Raw genomic sequence first — 24,885 nt, forward strand, 5'->3', positions numbered from 1 at the left:
GCTTAGCAACAAAGAAAAGAGGCACAGATGGAATCATCGCTTGCCTACTCATTTAAGCGTTTCAAACAAATCCACAGGAATGAAAACTAGCGGGGGGAAGGGCCCCCAAATTTAATGTGCAGTAAAAAAGGAAAAACATATAACAAAAATATTTCAAAACGCAAGGTCACGATACCTTCCGCAGTCAGGAATCAAATACATAGTATCTTTGAAGTAGATCCAGCTCTTAAAATAAATTCTTATTAAATGAATACATGACACAAGTGTGACAGTAATGTCTAGCTGTATAACATAACTCCCACTACTTACTCTCCATATGCAATAGGTTTTTTGGGCACCATGGGATATGTAAAAGACTGGCACTTGAAACAACTTGCATTTCTGAATGCAATCATTATTGCTTACATTCAAATCAAGTATTTAAAATGCCTGAAACTCAAGGGGATTGGGTAGATATGTTGAGTTCCCTCTTCCAAAAAATGAAAGCAAGATACATTCTATAACAATATGAAGAGAAAAAGATTCCAATTTCACAATATTGAGGAAAAATAAGATGATATTCTGACTCATAATTCAGTTAATTAATATCTGAAGAACAATTATAATGTTTTGACAATTTACAGATTGCCTTTTTTCTCTCAATAATTTTGCTGTCTCATTTGGCTTTCTGGTGAAATGAAGCACATTGGATACTAAATTGTTTTCATATATAGGATTTAAAATGCTCAACCACTATTATGAAACTCTGGATTGTTCTACTCCATCTGACATCTGATAATTTTCAAGTACTATTTTTTTTTCCCTCTTTATTCCTGTGTGGTCTCCCTCTGCTTCCACTCCATAACTGCTACTTCTTGGTTTATATCTACAGTCTTTTATTTCCTTCCCACGCAGAAAAGAAAAAAGGCTCCTTAATTTTCTGAGGTCTTTCCTACTATACACTGAATATAATACCATTTCATGAATCTTTATTTCACTGTGTCCAACCTATGCTTCAGAAGGCTGAAAACAGATGTACTCACATGTGGTTTTAATGTATTTCATGCTGCTCCATTTCTAAACAGTAAGTACCAATTTCACAGGCAAGCAAAGGCACAAATAACAGTAAGATACAATATTCCCCAAATGATCAGCTGACTACCTGTAATGGTAAAAGATTCTTCTGTCCAGGTGAAGCAAATACTTGATAAGCCTCATAATTTTGCAGCAATGAGCAAGCTGTCACCTGGGATATCAAAATTCATTTGACCGTCTGTAGCTTAGGCTATTAGCTTATGAGACTGGGTGTGCAGTAAAGAAAATGAAATCAGTCTCGGGGGAAGAGCTTCTGCGGACAGTTACCCGCATTGGTTATGGAGAAGGCAATATACAATTCTGTGGATAAAAATAACATACAGACATGCCAGCTGATCAGAGAAAGGACATGGAGATATGGTAGGGGGAGGACCCTTTTCCTCCCAAAGAGCTAATCCCCTGTATATGGAGAAAATTATAGTAGCCTTAAAATTCTTAGAGAAACTATTTAAACAGTAAGCAACACTAATATAAATCATGAAATGAAACCCAGGTACTCCTTTTGCACATTTGTTAAAATGTTAAAAAAAAACATGAAAGGTTTTCAGCAAGCCAGTTGGAATCAATAACACATTCATAAAGAAACTCAAAAGCTATATTTGAAGCTTCCTAGGCATATTAAGCATTTTGTCTGTTGACTGCAAAAATAAAATTTTAAACTTGCACTACATTAAAGGAGCTGTTTTATTTTTTGCCCAAAATGAAAAGCAAAATTCAGTTTTCTGTTTGCATTTTAAATTTAAATGAATAATATAGCCGTATCAATCCATTCAACTTGTAGTTCTTGTATCAACTCTAGGCTTTATTATTTGAACACATACAACAAATCGCATTTCTATGAGGAACTGCAAATGAAGGATAAAAATAAATGAGGTCATTCATAATATACTTTATGAAATTATTTTTAAGATAAAATAAACCCGAATATAAAATTTGCCTCCCTATGATGGGCTCTTTTTTAAAACAGTTCTCAAATTAATTCTTTTAACTGAATTCTTATAATTTTTTTTCTGAGAAGCATATTATATTCTATTAGTCTGACAGAATCATTGTCCATTTTCTGTGTTCTCCATTTCTAAGGTAGCAGAGCACATGGAGGGGTTTTTATTTTCAAAATGGATTGGCAGGTTTTATATACTTATTTTAAAAGGACAACATGTTGTTTTTAAGATATTCAACTTTTGTTATCATCTTTAAACAAAATCTCACAATAGAATCACTGTTAAAATCAAGCATAGCTTTCCGAATAGCTATCTAAATCAAAGGAGAGTTTGACCAGAAATGAAGTATTCCCTTGAGCCAAACTACATTTTGGTAGTGACAGACTACAGTGATATAAAGTTCATCATCTTGGTTTACAAAAAAAAAAACAAGCATAACTATAATGTGGCATTTTAGGACCATGAACTCACCTATGAATTCTTTACAGCTCTTTGAAGAAAAAAAAGGGACAAAGTTCATTTAATATACTTAGGTCACTTTGGCACTTAAGTTTACGTAGAAACTGACTTTCTCATTTGATAGGCATGAAAACAGACTTAATAGATATTTAGTAATAATCTGTACCAATTACTGAGTGTTTTCTATAACTACGCAGTAGGCTGCATTTCATAGATAGATCATACCATTTGATCCTCACAACCACCACAAACTGTAGTGGCAGAATGGCAGTTTAAATCCAGATCTACCTGACTCTAACATGCATGGCCTTTCCACTCTGCCACACTTCCTTTTATAAATAACTATTTTACAAAACCGTTATGTTCTCAGACTAGGCCAATCAGATTTAATGTTTTCTGTCATCAGACTTAACTTTTCATTATCCCTACAGAATCAGCTTAAAGAAACTTAATTTAAGTAAAAGCTGGTAGAAGAAATTAAAAAGGGAATATAGAATAAAAGCAGAACTTTACACAATGATTTAGCAAACTAGGAGAAGAAATAGAAATAAACCTGAGAGATGTCCTGGCTATATCTAAATCCAGGAAATGCTACTGTTAGTCTAATTGGAATAATGTGTGAAACTCTTATATTTAACCTAAGTTAGTAGTTAGAGGCTTGCTTCTTAGAAGCAATACATAATAAATCGTTTATATCTGCTACTGTTTATAAACTGTGTTTTCTCTGAAAGGCCCTTATCATGAAATAAAATAAATAAAATATCATGAAATAAAAAGAAATAGGCACTTATAATGAAAATGAGTTCTAATTATTTATTATCCCTAGTATCAAGTACATAAGAGGCTCCCCTGCCAAAAAAAAGCAAGCAAGCAAGCAAGTTAGTTGCTGAAGGCATCTAACACATTAAGAATAAACAAAGTCCTTTACCTTTAACTACTTTTTCTGTACTTAGCTTTTAATTTTGAAATAATTGCAGATTCACGGCAAGTTGCAAAAAACAGTACAGAGAGATCCTATATGTCCCTTACCCAGTGTCTTCAAGTGGTGACATCTTACATAACTATAGTACAAACCAGGACACTGACATTGGTACAATCAATCCACCAACCATATTCAAATTTCTCCTTTAGCTAGTTTTTAAGAGTGTGCAGTTTTTCTGCTGCTAGGAAGGGCCTTAGACTCCCCTCACTTTTCTGATGAGAAAACAAAAAGAAGGGTCAAAGAGGCTGAAATACTACCCAAAGTCAGAGTGCTAAGAAATGGCAAAAATAAAGCTGACTGTGAATGAGAGATCATCTTTCCTCAGAAACAGAATGTGTATTTGGATTAGAGTCACCCATCAGAATTCCATGAGGAATTCAGTAAAGATATTCCCAAAATATTTTTACTTCAAAGTTATCTCAACAGCTGGATGCATATTTTTTTCACATATTATTTTTCATCTCTCCAGACCTCAACCAGCTCTCCTCATTAAAAAATTTACCATTGTTGGTCTGTTGAAAAGTACTTAAAAGTTTCATTGTATTAGTAATGTAATAAACCAAACTCAAAGGAAAACCAGGCCAGGCTGGTCATCACTTAAAGCACAGGCTGTTTTGCCACCTTTGACCCCAGTGCAAAGCTATGTCTGGCACAAAGCAGGATCATAAACACCGAATGAACGAATGAATGAATGAACAGACGAATGAATGGACAAATGAACAAATGAAGGAATAAACAACTGGGATGACCAAATATACCAAACATTCCAAATTTCTTAAAAAAACAAGCAAAGAAAAATAACAACAACAAAAAAAACCCTCCTTTCTAATTAAAAGACTTTTGTGCAGAAAAATATTTTATTTTGTGGGGTAGTTTTCACAAAATCAGACCTGGAAGGGCCCTTAGAGAATACCTCCTCTGGTAATTCTCAATCCTGGTTACCCATGAGCATCACATGAGACATTAAAAACTAACATGCCAAGCCCTACCCCACACCTGGAATGGGCCCCAGGCATCTATATTTTATTTTTAAAGCTTCCCATTATAAGTCCCTTACTGCCACAGTGATTCTAAGTCCCTAATTACAAAGATTAGAAATTGAGGCCTTGGGGTGCCTGGGTGGCTTAGTCGGTTAAGCGTCTGCCTTCAGTTCAATTCATAACCTCAGGGTCCTGGAATCTCAGCATGGAATCTGCTTCTCCCTCTCCCTCTACCCCTCCCTGTACTTGTGCTCATGCACGCTCTGTCTCTCTCAAAATAAATAAAATCTTAAAAAAAAAAAAAGGAAAAGAAATTGAGGCCTAGTCAAAATGAAATGTCTTATTCAAGATAACACACCTAGTTAGTATTAGAATTGAGACCAGAATCCAAGTAGAAATAGCACTATTTTTTCTTAACATGATCCACAGAAAATATTTCCAGAACACAACTTCATCTCAACTTTGAAACTATTGGCCATTTTTTTAAAATGTGAAACTAGACCAAAAACTCTATCAACATTTTGAACTCTTACTAGTGTATAGTCATTGTCATGGGTGGAGAGACATACAGGTTTGAGGCACTGAGCATTCATGTCTTTCCAGTTAACTGCCCACCCTTAGCAATTAGTACTCTTGCAGTTCTCTTAATTGATATTGTGATGGGCGTACAGTGGATACCCATCAAGTATGTTTGAGTTTTTAATAAGAGAGGTATATGTATAAAATTGATGGAACTGACTACGTACAAAATATGAATCCATAATATTTGCCATACTGCTCATGAGATTATACATATAACACAAAATTTTAACTATTCACTAAAATCAAATAGTTAGATTTTTAAAGTTACCTTTAATGGAATCATTTTCAGCTCTCATAATGTCAATGAGTGAACTCTCCAGTGAGTGCATATCAAATGTTCTGGGGCGATCCTGTAAACACAAACAGCCACAAACCACTTTTAAAATAGCTTTTAATTATAAAAGGAGACAATAAGCTGCTTTCAATGGGACACAGATCCAAAAGGCAATTTCACTCCATGTATAAGGTACATTATTACTGCATTTTATTTTTAACACTTAAAAGACATCAAAACCACAAAAGTAGCCAAGGCTCAGCAAAGAGTGATTTGATTTCTAATAATTATTTCAATAAAAGCATTATTTTTACTAATAAAGCAGAGGCAACTAAAACCAGTTTCCATACAGTCAACAACATGAAACAAATGTAAAATAAAATTCATAATCTTTGTCTGCCACTTAAGATTGCAGTAACAAGGCAAAACTTTCCAAACTTGTTCCAGCAGTCATGTACTGCGCTGCCATTCAGCAGATACTGCTACTGAATAGCAATATTCAGAATAGCAATATTCAGAATAGTTATTCAGAATAGCTATATTTTCTTATAAACCATATGTGAAAGTAGTTATCCAAGGTCTATAAGACCACTAAGTGGCAAAGTAGTCTTGATTTTGTTGCCATTAAAATTAAAGGGAAGACAGTGTGTCAACACTGTTGGTCTAAATCCTGGCTTAACAAAATGTATTTCAAGAGTGGGTGAGGAATCTTAAAATATACAACGACCCAACTGCTCTGGCATTCTTCCGGAGGAAAAGTACTAGAAATAACTAAAATTAAAGTGTGGCTTGATAAGTGAAAAGTAAGAGATGAAACATTTTAGGAAGCAGTAATACAGATTTCTGACCCACCTCAAGAATAAAACTGGTGGTACACACATGGACACAACTGCAAGAATATTAAAGAAAAAGGGGCTTCCACAGGAATTTGACAAGCAGAATTCTATAACCTTCTTTTCAGCTGTATTTTCTCTTACATTACTTTTTAACTCAAAGCTTCGGCTTTATAAAAAGTTCACTGGATTTTATCCCCCACCCCTTTTTAAACTTTAAACTTTTTTTAAAACTTTCTCCCTTTCCTAGCTAACTTCTAGAACCTTAAGGCTGATAGAGCACATGCTCCACTGGACAGCATTTTTTGATCAACCTGACATTTCTCCTCTGTCCTTCCATAACACTACTTGTCGTCTACAGCCATACCACCCTGAACGTGCCCGATCTCGTCCATAACACTACTTGTCGTCTACAGCCATACCAGCCTGAACGTGCCCGATCTCGTCCATAACACTACTTGTCTTATTTCCCTGAAATAGGGATCACTTCTCCTGACCCCACCCCACCATGTAGATAATCAGAATGTTCACTGAAGTAATTGTTTTACAATACCAATTTTTTTTCACCTCTGTAACTCCAGGAGTCCAAAGACAGTTATATTTGGCTATAATCCAATATTTAAAACAGAGAGCATTACAGGATTTTTCCGGTGGGGGGGGGGTGTGGAGAGGATCAAGATGGGGATGGGGAGCAGGTGCCTTAACATGCTATTCTGCTCTGAACTGGTATGACTCCCTCCAGAACATCTTTCCCGCTTTTATTCTTGATTCTTTCCTTATCGTCTTCATCTACTCAACATGGTCAATAGAGAAGAAGGAGGACACATGGTCAGAATCAAAATTTCTAAAGGTTAGTGTTCACAAAAAGGAAAATACTGTTCTGTTGTTTTTTTTTTTTATCCTTCTTCATTTTTTATCCTTCTTCACTGAATTAAATCAAAACTTGTATTGCATATTCTTTTGGAAGCAAAGTGGATTTGAGGCAAAATTTGAGAAAAAAGTTAATACGAAATTCCACTCATTCTACAGTTACTAGATTTGTCCTCTGTTCTGAAATCTATGAACCACACCCATAACCAGGCCAGCCACTTTCTCTACTATCTCCAATACAAAACCAATCTTGGAGGCAATAATTCTCCGTGTCTAGTAACTTGTCTATGTCCTTGGCCAGTTTCCCAAGGGTAGGAAGTTATATCTTACATCAAATGTTCCCACTGTATACAACTCCATAGGGTGACAGCATGCCAAGATATTTATCTCCTAAGCCCACAGGACTGACAGATGTGGTAGGAACTCCCTAGCAGATGATTTCTGCTTCAATATTATGTTTTCTAGGTGTGCCATGAGGTGACACAGGTTGAGAAGCCTTGTCCTACATTTCTGTATCACTGTGCCTCACACAGGACCTGACAGGTAGAAGGCATATGTGTTTGCTAAAGCAATGAATAAATGAATTCCTTCAAGTAATTTTGTAAATGTTTAAAACATGTCTTTCCTTCTACTTCCTTAAGGTTTGTTTTTACATTTTCCCTTTCCTGCTGTAGTGTTGTAGGTTTTCTTTTGCCAAAATAACTGTAATGGGTAGTGGGGTAGGGGGTACTCAGCTTTTTTTTTTTTTTTAATGCAACTAAAGCAGTAAGCAACCTTGTGAATTTCCAGAACTTGCATTTGCCAATCACTGAATAACAAGATCACTGAAGAGAAGCAGTGGATAAAGAATATTACAGTGTGTTTTGGTTTATGACAGCTGTGTCCATTAAATAAAGAAGCTTCCTTTTTACCTGTAAGTTTCTAAATGTAGTACTGGAATTTTAGCAAAGCCACTTTGTTACTCCCTCCCCCCACATATTACCTGAAACATGAGATTTTTGCTAAGATAACCCCTGACTTCTAATTGGTGGAATATATTAAAATTAAAATCCTAAATGGATTTTTAAATTTTCAAGTAATGCTTTATAGGATTAAAAACAAACCCTCAATCCTTTTTACACTTTGTCATGATTTACTACAAGAGTGACAAATAAATACCAATATACAAACTCTGATCAACTGGTATAGACCCTCAGATGCAATGTGTTGGGAAGGATTTTCAGGCTCTGCATGGGTTCAGAAGAGAATAGGGTCTGGACAGATTGCTGATGATTTAAGTGCAAGATACAGGACTCAATGGCACAGTTACCACATTCTTGCCAACCCTTGCCAATATGCATTCTTCCCCACAGTCCAACCTTATTATAATTATTATAAATGACTACATTTGTATAACGTTTTATTTCTTATGATGCTTTGGCAGTTCAAAGAGTTCAAAAGCCACATATTTTGTCAAGTAAACATTCTGTTCTCAGAGAGGGTCTAAAGTTTATCCTTCTTGATTTGTTCCCTCTCACTGATCTTTTCCAACCATTTTTAACCTCTAATTAAAAACAAAAGCAAAAAACTAAAATGTAAGTGTGCCACTAGGAAGTAGGTGGAGGAGCAGATACAAATAAATAAACCAAAGGAATAAGAACAGCAGCACAAACGATCCTGGTTTTCCTACCCAATAAAGTGTCAGATCAAGAGGGCTTTGATTGCCATATTTCATTCTCTGATTTTACCCGTATTGATTATTAATTGGGCCAAATATCATAATCACTTATCTATCTTCCCAGAAAGTAAACAACCTATAAGATAGAAACCTTGCTAAGTGACAACTCTTCTTGATTGAATGTGAGCTGATAACCAAAATATGAACATCAGCATAAATGAGAAGAATGAGCATTAGACACTAGGAAGCCCCAACTCCACCACTGGTGTGTCAGGTGAGCTTGGGCCCTTTCGTCTTCTAGACCTTTGCTTATCTGAAGAAGGAAAGAGTTTGATTAGATCTCTAATGTCCTTTTCCTAACTCCGAAATATATTTGTATTCTAGCTTTCTGACATCCTTAGCTTGTGCTCTCCCAAGATTTAATTTAAATTATAGTGGTGAGTATGGCAGGAAGCAAAGCGTAAAGGAGAATGATTAATAAAAACTCATCACTTTGTGCCCACAAGAAGATGAGGGCCAATCGCAGGTTAATAAGAAAATGAACCCTTAGCGTCTTAGGACAGTCACTGCATCTTCTTATGCTATACATAATGCAAAATAACAAGCTTTTTAAATAAAAAAAATTTACTTAAAACAATTGGTCAAAGTGGGATGTCCTGATTTCAGATAATAGAGCAAAGAATCTATCATGAAACAAAAAAACACCAGCAACCAAATTTGCTTCAAGCCACCATCACCAGTTTCTCTCGGCAGCCTAAAGGGAGAAAAGGTAGAAAAACAGAACTACCTTTTACTGAGCATCTACTAAGTACCTGACTTTATTTTAGGTACTTTATTAATACTGTCTTAATTAATACCTCATAATTATAAGTTAGATGGCATTATTCCTGTTTTAATGATTAAAACTAAGACCAAGGAAAATTCCATAATTACTGCACAGACAGGTTTCTGCAGAGATCAGCAGCTTAGTTGGGATTCAAGCCTAAGTCTCCCTCCAAAGCAGGCAATAATTCCTTGGGTAAGGTAATGGTCATGGCAGTCAAAGGACCACTCTAAGACATACATTTGAATGAATGAGATACTCTGCTATAAAGGTCCTGGGAGCAGGAACACGCTGGCAAGTGCCCAACAAACAGTAGGCACTCAAATATTTCTCCATAAATCAAAAAAAGAACAAAATGTATATATAAGAAAAATATAGGAATGATATCAGAGGTACTAAAAAGGTAAGAAGCCCGATAAGATAATTCCTTCTTCCTACTGAGGTGACAAATAGATGTGGTGCACAAACTAGAAAGCTTCCACAAATGCCTCTCTAGGTCATCTACTGCCAACCGCAGAAGTGTAAGTGGTAGTAACAGTAGTAATAATGATAATAGCAGCAGCTAATGCTTATCAAGCTCTAATGCTTTACATGTGTAAAAAATCCTACACAATTAGGTATCCCATTTCACAGATGAAGAAACGGAGGTTGAGAGTGATTAAATAACTCTATCAATGCAAAGTAAGTGGAGGGCCAGAATTTGAACCGAGGCCTTCTGACTCTACAACATGTGAGCTTAATAATCATGAATGAAAATAGAAGAGCACCAATTATCTTCAAGGCTCAGCAAAGCAAACTTGATTACCATACTTAGACCTCATACAAGTCAATATGAAAATCAAAGTTGGTAAAAAAAATAATTTTCTGATAAAACAAATTAGTATTTCAAAAATCAGAACCCATCCTTTTAATTTACACCAGTAATCCTGACTGCCATGGCAAAATAGGAAGACTTACATCAGCAAATAACTGATAACATGACTTTTCCTAACATTCCAGAAGTAGCCAAAAGAAACATGTGAACCTGTTGGTCTATTACCAACAGGAAGAATAACTACACTGCAATTATATCACAAACCAAAATCATCATTCGTGGCTTTTTTTTTTTTTTTTAAATCCAAATGGATACTCTAAGCCAGTGTTTCTCATACTTGAGAGCATATCAGAACCATCTGGAGGTCTTGTCAAATCATAGATTACCCATAAAGTGTCTCATTCAGTAGCTCTGGGTAGGGTCCAAGAATTCACATTTCTGACAAGTTTCTAAGTGATGCCAGGGACCACACTTTGAGAAGCACTGAGTTAAGCAATTACATTCAACAGGTTAATTTCCTTAGGTAGGTGGCATTGTGATTTGTAGCTGACTGGCCATGATACAGTTCGGCTTAAATATGCTACATCAACCATTTTAAGGTTTCCACATGAAGAGGCAGCCCTTGCTCTCAGAACCTAAAACGAAGCCCTCTCCAAGCTCTGAGATGCCTAACTTGGAAAAAGATTACAGTCAAGTTCAATTTCAACAAATCAACCACCATGACCACTCTATTATTGGTCTTGTCTTTTTATATTTGAGTTAGTATGTTTTCCCATTACTAGACGGGGTCTAAAACACACAAAGTACTTAATTGAATATAACACATCATTAAGAACCAAAGCCAAAAGTCAGCTACTCCCTTAACTGACACTCTCCCTATAAAGACAGACATTACTGTGATCGTCACTTCCCAGACAGCTATGCATCTGTATCAGCTGATGAGGTTTCTCTTTCTGGCTTAAACTTTCCCTAGTGAAGAAGGGAAAAGAAAATATTTTGGTTTGAAAGTATATGCCAGTATGTCAGCTGCCAAAATAAATAGGAAGTTTGAAATGCCAGTGAGCCCATAATTAATCAAAGGTACTACAGGAGTTTTAATCTGAGATTTGCCAAAATGTAAATGTTCTTCTTGGATTAAGTATTTAAGCCCACAGGCATCAAAAATCGACTACATAGTCAACTTTCAAGATTCCACTTCCAGATGATCCTCACATCCCTGTGTAGGCACAAGTCCCTTTTTCCCCATCCCCCTAGCATGATGCCATTCCATATGATGTTGACAAGTTCCCTTACAGCTATCCCCCCAGTGGACTGTGAGTACCACTCACCTCTCCATAGCCACAGACTGTAGAATATGTGTAGCACACTGTAGTCCATCATCACCGCCACCATTATTAAAGTGGCTAACATGTCCCTCCTGGTTCAGTGTTGTGCATCTTATGTGAATTATGTATGATTTACATACATTTGTTCCTCATAACCATCACGTAAAGTGTATACAAGTATCATCCCCATTTTAGGCAAATAATGCTGTAAGAAGTTAACTAATTGCTCTCAAAGTCATACAGTAAGTGGAGGAGTCTGACTTCAGAGCAGAAGCTCAGAAAAGTGGTTCATTTAAATAAGCCTCATCATGACCTTGAAATTTCAATTTATAAACAAACACCTGGCAGGTATGACATCCTTCACTATATAGAGGGCCTGAATGTTGAGAACGAGGGTCAGAGGTTAAAGTCAAAGAGGTAATTATCTAAAGTAGAAGAAACCACATTCAGTAGCATCTTGTATTTCTAAACATGTTCCCTCTTAGTCAGTACTTTCTCATCATGACGGCTTAATAATGAAGGCAGAATCTTATAGACCATAGGCTACCAAATGCTCCCTATAAAAAACTATAAATAAATGAATGTCTTTGGTGTATTACCCCGATTGGAGCAACAGGTCCATTTGTTCCCACATGAACTGATGAATCAGATCTCTTCAGAAAGCCTTTGAGAAAACTTTCTTTACGGGCGCCTGGGTGGCTCAGTCGGTTGGGCGACTGCCTTCGGCTCAGGTCATGATCCTGGAGTCCCGGGATCGAGTCCCGCATTGGGCTCCCTGCTCAGCGAGGAGCTGGCTTCTCCCTCTAACCCTCCCTCCTCTCATGTGCTCTCTCTCTCTCTCTCATTCTCACTCTCTCAAAATAAATAAATCTTTAAAAAAAAAAAGAAAACTTTAATTCCACCTTCATTAAATAAACCATACTCATTTTGAGCATTAGAAATCCTTAAAATCGTAAACATTTCTTGTCACCACTTAATTGAATTTAAAAAAACAAACTGCCATTCCAGACTTGCTTAAGTCCGTTCCTGGATCAACAGACCCTTTCTTCTCTTGACTATGTGTGCATTCTCACCTTGCCTGGCAGAGAGAAATAATTAAAATCTACTCTATTCCAAGGGACACCTGGGTGGCTCAGTTAGTTAAGCATCCGACTTTTGATATCAGCTCAGGTTATGATCTCAGGATTGTGAGATCAAGCCGCACGTCAGGCTCCCCACTAGGTGTGGAGCCTCCTTAAGATTCTCTCCCTCTTTCCCCCACAACATGGACTCTCATGCTCTCTCTCTAGAAAAAAACAAACAACAAAAAACTATTCTATTCCAACAACTGAGTTTAAATTACCACTTATTAGACAAGTGATCTTGACATCACAGAATCTCTGAACCTTGGTTTCATCAGCAAAATGAGGATGATACCCCTCCCTTATAAAACTGGTGAGGAGAAATGAGATAAGGTATCTGACAGATTGCACAAAAGGTGCAGCAGTTAGTAGATCCATTCAATAAACATTCCCTCTGCCAACTTCTCTCTCTGGTGAAACAGCAAAAGAGCCTGAAATTAACATGTTAAATTAGATATTGTTATATCTGAATAATTCCGCTATTCTGTGCTATTTCCTGTAGCCCATTTTCATAGGAAAATGAAATAGAAAAAAATATTCCTCCTACATAATAAGCTACTCAGGGCAAGAAGTCACTCATTTCAGGAAAACAGGTAAATACTACTAAAACTCAACCCTAAGGAATGAAGTCATTTAGACCCTTCTGGCCCTTCCTCTGTTCTACGTCTGCTGGGCCTGATCAGGGTCCAAAGTCAGCAAAGAAAATGGTCACCCAAATGCACAATCTTTATTCCTAAACTGAGGTTTGCTTGTGTTCTATAACCCATGAAATCTCTCTTGTGAGCCTTGAGAGCAATGTCAAAAAGCAGCCTATGCCCAGTGTCAGCCTTTCTGGGCCCTCATAGTTCCCACCACCCCCCATCCTTAGCTCTCCAGAGTTTCCTGAGCAGAAGGCACTTCTAAACATCCAGGTACAAAGAGGTCACCAGACTGTACACGTCACGAGGAGAAGGAGCATGCTTGCCTTGGTCATGTATTCCCAGCATATGGGCCAATGAAAGTATCGAACATTTATAGGTTGAAAGAGAGCAAGAGGTGAAAAAGTTTGATGTAGTCCAAAGGCCAGCAAAAGGCCCCAAACCTCTAAATTCTTCTTTAAAAACAAAAACAGACAAACAAAAATACAACCAAAGAGCTCTCAGTCTTATCCTTTCAGAGATCCTTCCCACAAGTCCATGGAAGCCCAAACCTGGGCTAAGAAGGTAAGAATAAGCTGGAGAAAGGAAAACTAGAGAATCTCCTCCCAAATTTTCAGTCACCAACTGATGTTTTGGTGCTTTTGTTGGACCTCTCACCCCTCCCTTATTTTTTTTATGGCCATGTGACCACCAACAACTTCTCTGTCCAGAAGGGAGGAGATGAGGCCAATAGTGATTTCCTTAGAGATTAGTACCAGCTTGAGTGGTGAAACAAGCTGAGCAGGTGCAACAGAAATGTGGGCCTTGCTTAGGTTTCTATCTTTTCTTAAAAACCACTAGGAAATTTCTTTGTTGTTGTTTTTATGGGGAGAAAAAAAGACTCCAGCACTTACAATTGGAATGATACAATCTCTGGGAACTGCTTTAAAATAACATGAAAGGGGAGAAGGTTAGGAAGAAGACAGAGGAGTTTGTCCAGGAGTCGATCATTGTTGAAGCCAGATAACATGCACATGGGGGTTTGTTATACTTATTTTGTCTATTATTGAATATGCTTAAATTTTTCCCTAATAAAAAATTTAATAAGACATGAAGGAAAACACTTTACCAAAATAGAGACAGGGAAAAAAAGAAAAACAGTTGGTCACTAAATTTTTTAGCAGTGTTCAAGAAAATGAGGACATCATCTAGCCTGATTCCCACTATTATTTAAGTACAGTCACTTTATTTTAAAAAATTATATTTGGTTCATGAAATTCTTCTTTAAAATTATGCTCAAATTACCATATACAAGTTATACCATATTTCATATTTTAAGAATATGTGCTATTTTCAAGATTTTGAATTAATATTTCTATCTGATAACCAGTCAAAACAAACGAGAAAATGAAGGATCAGGAAGGTTAAGTAGCTTGCCCTAGGTCATACAGTAAGTAAGTGGCAGACCCATATCTGGAACCCAGATCTGACTTCCATACTATAATTAGGAGATTTTTCTGAATAGCAACATTCTTATGCTCACTTTTTTTTTTAAGGTTCTGACAGATGTAAGATGACAACAGCTATTTTACTGACTAGCACTAGATGCATTCCTCAAAAACATCTGGAAGGACTACTATTAAAAGTATGTTACATAATATTTAAATATAAACATGGCTTTAGAATGTATAATAGTGAGGGATTAGCTATAACATAGTTTAGATATATAAAAAAATAATGATTGGGATATTTCTGATAATTATTCAGCAAACAAAAATTGCCCAATCTAAATACAATATGAAAAGTACTTGTACATCTTAAGACTTTGAACTTTAATAATTCAGTCTGCAAACATGAGAGAGGACCTGTAAGTGGCTGATGGAGTCTCTTCCTTGACATGTAATGAGACCTGAACTCTACTACCCATAGGTGAAAGTTTGCCTTTTGTGGTACCATTTTGCCACAAGACTTAAATAAGCACATGCTGCATACAAGTAAGACATTTATAAATGTGACCATTAATAAAATGTTTGAAAATACCACACTGTTTTTTATACCTAAAGTTGGATCTGTTAATTTGCCTTAAAGTTTAAAACAGCTCATAGATTAAAATGACAGGAAATTATCAGGTGCTAATATGTTTATAATGAGGACAAAAAGCATGTTTAGCATCATTCAGGGATTAGCACAGATCAAAAACACATTATAAATCAAACCAAAACAACTTTTATGAGCTATCTAGGCTTGTCCCTAGTCCATAACATTGGAGGTACTCAATAAATATGTACTAAATAAGTTAATTAAAATATAAAAAACAATACTGAATTCCAGGATAAAAGCTAAAATAGACCCAATTCAAATCTATGGTAACTCTTCCTATCTCTTATCCAAAAAAATCACAAATTCTCCTTTGAAATAGTCTCTTTTAATGTATACAAAAGCAATCAAATGTTCTAAATTTCTTAAAATAACCATAGCCGAATCTTTCAAAATACTGAAAGATGTAGTCTACCAATACTAATGAAAGTTTAGATATATACAATTATAAAACTTCTCAAGAAAACTGACTAATTCTGCTAAATGTTTTATCTGTCCTAGGTTACATCTAACTTATTCAAAAGGAGTACTCTAAGAAGTAAAGTACATATAATAAGATAAGCAATACAAAGGACTGTTCAAAATCTTTCATAGATACTATATTTGTAATTAATCTCATTATTTTACAAATTTTAGAGAGGCATACTTTAAATTAAAAAAAAAAATTTAAGCCACCTACTATGGCCACATACTTAAGGTGCCTCACAAAAACCTTGATGAGGTTTTATTATTATTACCTTGATGAGGTTTTCTTCCTGAATTTAAGCGATTTGCTCAAGGTCACACAGCTAATTACAGTGCACAGTCAAATTCAAGTGTGCTTGGATCCAGAGCTTATGCTTCACTCTACTACGTTTGGCCTCATACAATAACCTATCTCAGTAATTATTCAAGTTTCACCTTCGGAAACTGATTAAAAATAGGACTATACCTTTATTATTCCATCTACTAAGAATTTTCTGAAAACCTGAAAGTGGAACTCTTTGTTTCAATAATATAAAATGTGATGAGAATCTATACTAAATTTGAAGTAAAAAAAATTACAGATTGCTATAAATTTATCATGGTAAAAATATACCTTAATTTCTGCAAGAGTAATTTTCTTTGAACAATTAAATATAAAATGAGTTTGTCAGGAAATATTAAAACAAATGCTCACGTTATGAGCTCCCTGCCTTAAAGAGAAATGCATTATACACATTATCTTATCTGTGATGGGACCAAAACCTGAGGTACAATGTAGTGCTGAAAAAAATGGGATAATGGATCTTCAAGCTAATTTTCCTTATAGCAAGATAAAGTCATAAAAAAATAAATATAGGCTATAAAATTTAAACTAGGCATATGTTAACTTTAAGATTAGTTTTCCATTTCTTTCTCATGAACACCAACAAGGATTATTCTTAAAAGCATAAACCCATGAACTAAGAGCATCTTTCTAGTTGCAACGTTCACTAAGCTTGCTATAAATAGGTTTTTCCTGAAAGGTGTGGAACAATGTGTTGATCATATTCCATGGCTTCTGTGAAGACAACAAAAAATAATCAAAAAACTCTACCCCGCCCAAGTTTTGATTCCATCAGAAAAGCAATTAAACCTAGTTCAAAGGCTTTCTACAAAAGGTGTAAAATTATACCTGGTATGCTTTCCCAAAGTTTTTTCAGTATCTCAATTCTGCTGGAGCCAAAACCATCTAACCCATACTTTATAATGAAATTAATTTCCCTTCCTCTAATAGAAATAAATACAAAGTCAAAGAAAATGTTTCCCATACAAAGATCCCTCCTGGGACTATATTAAAAAACAAAAAGTGTAATGAGGTTATACTTAGACAATTGAAATAATTCACCATGATTTTCAGAACTGAAGCAATGCAGTAACTTTCTATTTTCAAATATAAGATGCCATATATAATTTTAAGGATCAATAAACTGACAACACAAGCAGAGTTATGAAAGTGACATGAATTATTTGCCTGGTTAAGACAACTTAACAAATCCATGACGACTGTGTCTGAAGTAAGAGCAAATGGGTTCTAAATCCTAAAATGTCTCCCTACCAAGTTTTAGAGATGGTCTTTGTGAAAGATTTTGTCTACCCTCCTCTTTATTTTTTCATTTTCTATTTTTTTGCCTACTTCCTGGTTTTTAGCTAATGGAGGTGTGAGCATAACTGAGCTGAAGATAAGAGACTATCAGAATATACTCTACACAATTCTCCTTTACTTTCCTGTAAGGACAGAAGATCTAGGCACCCCTCCAAAGAAGTGCTGTATTCAAATAAAATTATTGGCAAGTGCCCCAATATATTATTTGGTTTGGACACTGGAATTCCAGGATGTGTTTGGCAGGACACGGAGGATTTTTTTCTTCTTAATGTAAGGGTCAAAACAAACCTTGCCCAGTATTAGTTACGTACCAGGTAAATTCTTTCCTTTCAATAATACTAATATTATAATGTAGCCATGTATACTGCTGGATCCTGTCATTTCTGTGGTATATTTCCAGATCTCTCTATAACACCTAAGGAATTCTTGACAATAGCCATTAAAACTGAACTACTAATATCTGTAAAATTTCTTTCCTAAAATTAATAGTGTTTAGGGTAATAGATTTAAATAAGATGGAAGCAGTTCAGAAAGTGTGGTTGTGGTTGCAGCAATTCCAGTTTCACAGGAGCTCACCTCAGGACCATAAGGAACTTAGACATCACCTCCGTCACCCCCCGCATTTTATGGAGAAACTGAGGCCCCCAAATGTTATACTGATAGGGCAAAGAGCACACCTAGTTTCCAGGCTCCCAGTCAAATAAATGTTCCTTCACGTTTTTCATATCAAATTTAACCAAGTAATTCATACCAACCCAAAACTGTTATTTTTTCTTTTTTGCCAAAACCAATTCAAAAGGGTAACTGTTAAAACACACACACATGCACACACACAGAACTACATACATTAAGTAAGCATACAGTACTCAGTTTACTAACTTCTTGTGTTTTTTTCAAAACCCAAAAACCCCAGTGTGACTTTCAAATCACCCCCACACTTGCTCCTGGCTCCCTGAACCCTCCCTCCTATTCCTAAAAGTGGTGGGGGATGATGAGCAGAAATCAACAATTTACTTTCTAATCCTACCATATTTGCGCCAGGTCTATTGACTCATCCTTTTTCCATCCTCAGCATAATAAGACAATTCTAAGGGAAGAGTTAGTTTCTAACACTTTTTTAGTATCAACCTTAGTTAATTTTATTATTATTTCATAAACCAGCTTAATCTCCAACTGATCCAAAAGATTTCACATGTAAACACATTCCATTAGCCCCCCAAAATATTGAGAATATGCATGCATACAGTTCATTCATTTTCTGAAATTTTTGTTTTTCCCAAAGCAAACCTTCATCAAAAGTCAGTAAACTGAGAACGGAAAATAAACCCTGAGGTCATCTAAGTTCAGTCACATAAGTTTGTTCTGTCAGTGTACTGTAGCAAAATGAAAAAAGTGTATTCAATTCTGAGCCGATCTTAATCCAGTTAAAATGTACAGAATGCCAACTTAGATTTAAAAATTAGCAAGAAATGAATAATTCAAAAAAGTCACCTTTGCACTAAATTTTCTTTAAATTTACGTTCAAAAGAATATTAAAAGCAACTTTTTAAAAATGGACTTCATGAAATTACCAATGTCTAATAGCCTTTTACCTAGCTACTAATGCAAGATAATTCAGTTTGAGTAAAAACCCTTTTTAAAAGCAAAAGCCAACAGCTTTTTGATACATAGGGAAAAAAATTATTTTTAAAAATCTAAAACAAAACTTAATCAAATATTGTAAGATACATCCTAACTATTCCACCTGAATCCTTCAGGGAAGGGACATTTAATTCCTTGGAATGACACAGGATTCTCTTAGCAAACTTGCCCTCCCACTAAGCAAATTATTAATCAAACAGATAGTTCTGCTTGTGCTGACATCATACTTGGGGACATTGCAACTGTCTTGTAATCTGTGTTAGCCCTTGCAGAAAGATCTCTAAAATAACCCTTTGTGGCGCATGTTTATATACATACACATTTGTGTACACATGTATACAGATATATATTTTAATTCTTGTTTTTTAACCTAGACTTTGTACTCTTATCAGCAGTGTGCTTTTGGGCAAGTTATATCTTTCTGATACTCAATTTTCTCATCTGCAAAATGGGGATAATAACAGAACTTACCTTGTGGGGTCACTGTGAGGACTGATTCAATGTTAGCTTATTAGCCCATATAAATTTCCTAAACACATATAAACAATCATACCTTCAAATATGCAAACGCAGTGGGGCATCTGATGTTCAATTAACTATGAAATTCCCTTTATCTCATATTTATCAACTAGACTGGCTGCTCATTAATTCAAAAACATCAAACCATGTGACTCTTGCAGAGTAAGGATACACTGGTGGCAAGAAAGACAAGTGATCTTTGCCTGGATCTATTTTTAGGAATGGTTTATCTACACCCCTAGTGTTAACACTGGAAAATAAACAAATGGATGAAAGGCATCATAAAAGAGTCACTCTGAGATCAACAGTTTCATGGTATTTGAAAATAAATGGGGATGAAGAAAACATTTAAATCATTTCTGTACCAGTCCTTACTGACACGGGGCAGGCCAAAATTTGCAAAGAGGTTTAAGAGGAATTGCTGAATTGATGAATTCAGGCTGTTCAGACTGCAAGGTTCAGAGAGGTTCCAGGTTTAAAGTGTAACCAGTGAGAAAACTATAATTCAATAGTTGGTTTTCAGTAAATCACTATCCTACATGGAGGAAAAAATGAATTTTTTTGTTATACAGTTACTTCATCTGGGCAGAAAATTATCATCGGTTTGCACAATGAAGTATACGTATATCTATATATTATTTATTCTCACCTAAAAAAGTAGGAAAAACCAACCCTGATGATCCTGTCAGGCTAGAAACATATTATAGTTAATAATTCCAACATCACTAGCTACCTGGTAGTCATAATTATACCAATTCATACTATTATCTATGGGGAAGATTACAATTAGAAATTTATCAAAGAAACAGCTGAATATTTTGTTCCCAATTATACCCCTGTCCTGCCAAAATAATGTCTAGCAATCAACTCATTTTCCAAGAAGAGTTCTGATATGTACATGGACCATTCAAACCTCTTAGTTAAATAGATATTACACCATACAATTTCCTTATTCATCTTAATCTATTAATGGAACAGAATCTTACCGGAAAAGGAAAAATGTTGTCAGCCCTGTTCAAGCTATCTTCCATCCAGGATTTAGGAGCAAATGCAGAGCTGGGGCGAGCGTACTTCTGCAGCTGAATATGATTGCTTGCAAAATTTTTCTTCAAAGGCGAGATGGAATTCAGGGGCGTTATTCCTCCATTCAGCCCTCTGCGGTGATCTCGGCCCTGGGAACCTCCCCAGCCCCCATATCCACCACCTCCCGGGCTCCAGGAAGAAGATGGTGTAGGAGAGGGACTCTGGTAGCTGCTCCATGGAGAAGGGGGTTTGTTAAGATTATTCGCCAAATGAGGCAGCTGGTTAAAAGCAGCATTTCTGTGTGTGAAAGGTGGGGGATGGGGACTGGCAGGAGACCTCCTCTGCTGCTGAGGCTGGTTGTGATGATGCTGGAAATGAGGATGATGAGGGTGGTGCTGTGAGAGGGGCCCAATCTGAGGGGAGAAGCTGCCTCCAAAGCCAGGGCTGACATGATGGGGAAAATTTTGAAACAACAGAGCACCGTTATTAGCCGAAGCAGCCGGGACCCCTCCCTGGTGAAAGAAACTTGCATCTTCATTGATGATTGTAGAAGAAGAAGGTGCTATCGCTGCTGACCAGTTACTGAAACCAGTAAGAGACGATGCACTAGACGTCAAGGGTTGGGTCGAAGTACCCAGCCCCGCGGCTTCTTGATAATCAAACCCTGTCAACACTGGTGACTCGATTCTTATTTTCTCCTTCCCATTGCCATTTTCTGAAGAACTGTCCCCTTGATTTTCTTCTGATTTTGCCTTCTCGGGTTCAGGCAGTATTCCAGCTTCCTGACCTGGACCGGGGGAGAGCGGCTGCTTTTCTAAAGGGTCTTGCTGTTCCTGTTGCTGACTTTTTGCTTTTTCTGACCCCAAGATCTCATCCTGAATGTTATGGGTAGCTGGAGCAGGAAAGAGCCAAGCTGACCCGGCACTGCTGCCATTGGCAGCTGTGTTATTATTTATAAAAGCAGCAGGGCTGGGGGTGGCATTTTGGTGATGGTGTGGAGGCTGCAGATGTGGATGGAATCTGACTGGAAAAGCAGATTTATTCCCAGTATTGCTTTGCACTAGCACTCCAAACCCGTAATCCCCCATTTATTATTTTTAGGATCAGATTCTTACAATAAAAAATGACAACCTGATGTCTCACGTCTTTGTATCCTCTACCCAAAATTTCAGTTGTTTGTTTGAAATGTCTTATTTATAGCTAGCTCAAAGATCGCAGCTTATCACTTGAAATAGTTCTGATTTGGAATTCTGGCCTCTGAAAGGAAAAAAAAAACTAAAAACAAAAATCTCTTAAAACACTGACATGAATCCAACTGGGCTTATTTCTAGGAGGGAATAAAAACGAAGAGGGTAAAAATCAAGTCTTTGGTTAGTAAAATAGGCGCTTTCTTTTTCCAAAGGAAAATGTACATGAATGACAAAAACACAGCTTCTCAAGCATCTATGGATGTAGAAGAATAAGCATTGCGCGGAGTAAAAATATATATATATATAATTTAACAATCACATATGGTCTTCCTCAGCAGTTTAGATTCACTCACATAAAAATTAGAATAGGGCTAAGAGGAGAATACGTTCTTTTCTTGGCAGCTTGGTTAAAAAAAATCAGGAATAATTTAAGAACATTATATATTATATATTTATATATATAGATTATATTAGGTTATCTAGGGTGGGAGGTGAATTCCTGGTTGCGGGAGAGGAAATCAGCATTGACTAATGGAAAGATGATTGCAGGGAGGTTTCTGCTGTTCCTGGTCCTGTTTCTGCTCTTTCACGGGGTGCAGTTTTGGCCTCTGGGGCTGTTCCTGAGGCTCTGGGTGCAGATCTTGCTGCGGTCGCTGTTCCTGGGCTCCCCCCGGCCTCCTCTCCCCCATGAAATGGGCTGAAAACACCCGTTTCTCCCTCTTGGGGGGATCGCGATCAGGAAGGATCTAGCGAGACTCGACGAGAGCGAGCGGGCGGCCCGGGGGTGCGGGGACCAACGGGGCGACCTGGAAGGTCCTGCGGTTTCGGCCTCTTCCCCTCTCTGCGGCTCCGGGGTTTTTTTCCCTCATGGGACCCAGGGGCGGTTTGTTCAGTTCTCTCAGTTCGATTCTCCGCAGGGGGAAAAAAAGAGGAAAAAAAGGGAAAACCCACTAGTGTAGTTATTCTAAAAGAGAAGGGCCTCCCCCCTTTGTGCTCTCTCTCTTTTTTCCCCCAGATTTTAGAAAAATCTATAATTTAGAAGGCTTTTGTTTCCCCTCACGGTTGCTGGGCCGTCGTCGTCCCCTCCGCCGCCGCCGTAGCTTCACCCCGGTCCCGCAGTCCCCGCTGTCGTTGTTGCGGACTCCACCTGGCTCTTCTTTTTCTCTCCTTCTTCCTCCTCTTCCTCCTCTGCTGTCGCCGATGCCGCCGCCGCCGCCACCGCCTCCCGGTGCCCGGGTCCCGCAGCCGCGGCTGAGTCCTTCTCCTCAGGACCGAGCCGAGTGAAATGACAACCAGCTGGAAAGACCGAGAGACACTTCCGGTTCGAAGAGGGAGGGGTGGGGTACCGAGGGCACTCCGCCCACCTCTCGAAATACCAATCAGCTGTTAGAATTTAGACGAGGCCACGCCCCCGGCTCAGGTCCCCTCCTAGGAAGGTCGAAAACTTACCTCGAGGGACGCCTCTTCCGTCTGGACCTCGCCCAGTGAGGCAGGGCGCCTGGAACCCCCACCCAGAGTGAGCGCAGCAGGTTGCCATCTTTAGTATGGGCAAAGGACTCCTTCGCTGTTTCTCTTCCCTCACCACGCTTTGCAGGAGTTGCATATAGGGATGCACGGAAGAGAACAGATCCCTCGAGCACTAAGAAAAAGAGTCCGAGTCTTGGGGATCCAAGGGGCTACCGGTGAAGCCGCGGATGAACGGGAGGCCTGCCCACAGTAAAGGTGGGTCCCCAGGCATCACGTGCTTTGGCTCGAGCTCCGCCCCAGAGGGATCTGGAAGGGGAGGCGGGTCTCCCCAGCAGCTGTGCGGTGCCTAGAACTGCGTACGTCCTTGTCCTGCCTGTAGCCCTCACGCGGGACTCTCCCTTCACCTTCCATTCCCCCACCCCCACTCCCCAGCTTGGCTTAGTTAACCCGTCTGGTACGGTCTGTCAGGCACAAAGATAACAGCTGCTGTAAGCGTAGGTAGTTGAGCCCTCTTCTTCATCCTATTCTAGTCCACCGTACAGGCTATACCAGAGGGACATTTCCAACACAAAAATCTTACTGTGTTCCTCACCTGTTCAGATCTCTTTCTATGAAAAAGGCCAAACTCCTTGGTCTGGTATTCAAGGCCTTTCCGCTCTGTGGGCAGTGCGTTTTAACACCTCATCTCCGAACAAATGCCCCACACCAAGCTGCTCCAAAGATACTCTCAGTGCCTTTTAACATGCCCTTTCCTTTCTTCTCCACTTGGTAGACTCCTGTTTTATTGTAGGAATCCGTTCAAAAGCTACCACCGGCTCTTTCTTCTGAATTCTCTTACGAGCATACGTGGCTCGTAAGTCCTATGCGTGTATGTCTTTCATGCTCATTTATCACACGATTGCAATGGCGGCTTAGGTCAGCCAGACCTGGGCTCCACCGTTGGCTCGCTGAGGAGAGGACCTTGTGGATAGGAGGCATTGCCGAATGAATGCTGATAAAAATGAATCAACAAACCAACTATGGTGGAGTTACCTTGAATGACAGTCCCTTTTCCAAGTCTGAATAATTTCATTACTTCTGCTGTTTGATTTGGAGTTCACATCTCTCAGACTTTTATCCTTTAGGTTTTCAGTAGCTGCTCCAGTGTGTGTCTTGTTCATCTTTGTACATTCCTGCTTAGGACCATCATCAGGGTTTAGGGTAATGCCTTGCTCTCAGCACAGGCTCTAAGGACATTGGATAAGTGTTTTCCTTTAGAAGGAAATGAGAAATGAAGAGAAGAAATCACGGTAGAGCCAGAGCAGGAAAACAAAGAGAGATCAAAGACTTTTAAGAAGACTCTTATGAACAAAGGTGGCTTCCATTTCATTTCTATAGTCCTCCCTGAATGGCCCTGATTTCTGCTGCCTCAGTTTCTCAGTCTGCCAATACTTCCATGTAGAATACCTGTTCAGAGCCTTAAGAAGTGATTTTTATTCTCTTTCCTTGT

At 37.9% G+C, this 24,885-nt stretch overlaps 1 protein-coding gene across 4 annotated transcripts in view; it reads right to left on the reverse strand.

The window, feature by feature from the left end:
* The window catches only part of CPEB4 (cytoplasmic polyadenylation element binding protein 4), a 61,133-nt gene extending 37,923 nt beyond the window's left edge, over nt 1-23,210 (reverse strand). For 3 of the 4 annotated variants that reach the window (XM_027604983.2, XM_027604982.2, XM_027604980.2), the window contains exons 1-2: nt 20,703-23,210; nt 5,287-5,368 (exon numbers count right to left, since the gene is read on the reverse strand). In XM_027604983.2, coding sequence (XP_027460784.1) covers nt 5,287-5,368; nt 20,703-21,827 — 1,207 coding nt within the window. In that variant the 5' untranslated portion in view covers nt 21,828-23,210. The remainder of the gene's footprint in view (nt 1-5,286; nt 5,369-20,702) is intronic. The other variant, XM_027604981.2, reaches the window with a different exon arrangement.
* Between the last annotated feature and the right edge of the window lie 1,675 nt (nt 23,211-24,885).

Source organism: Zalophus californianus, chromosome 5, assembly GCF_009762305.2.
Source record: "Zalophus californianus isolate mZalCal1 chromosome 5, mZalCal1.pri.v2, whole genome shotgun sequence".
Classification (NCBI taxonomy): domain Eukaryota; kingdom Metazoa; phylum Chordata; class Mammalia; order Carnivora; family Otariidae; genus Zalophus; species Zalophus californianus.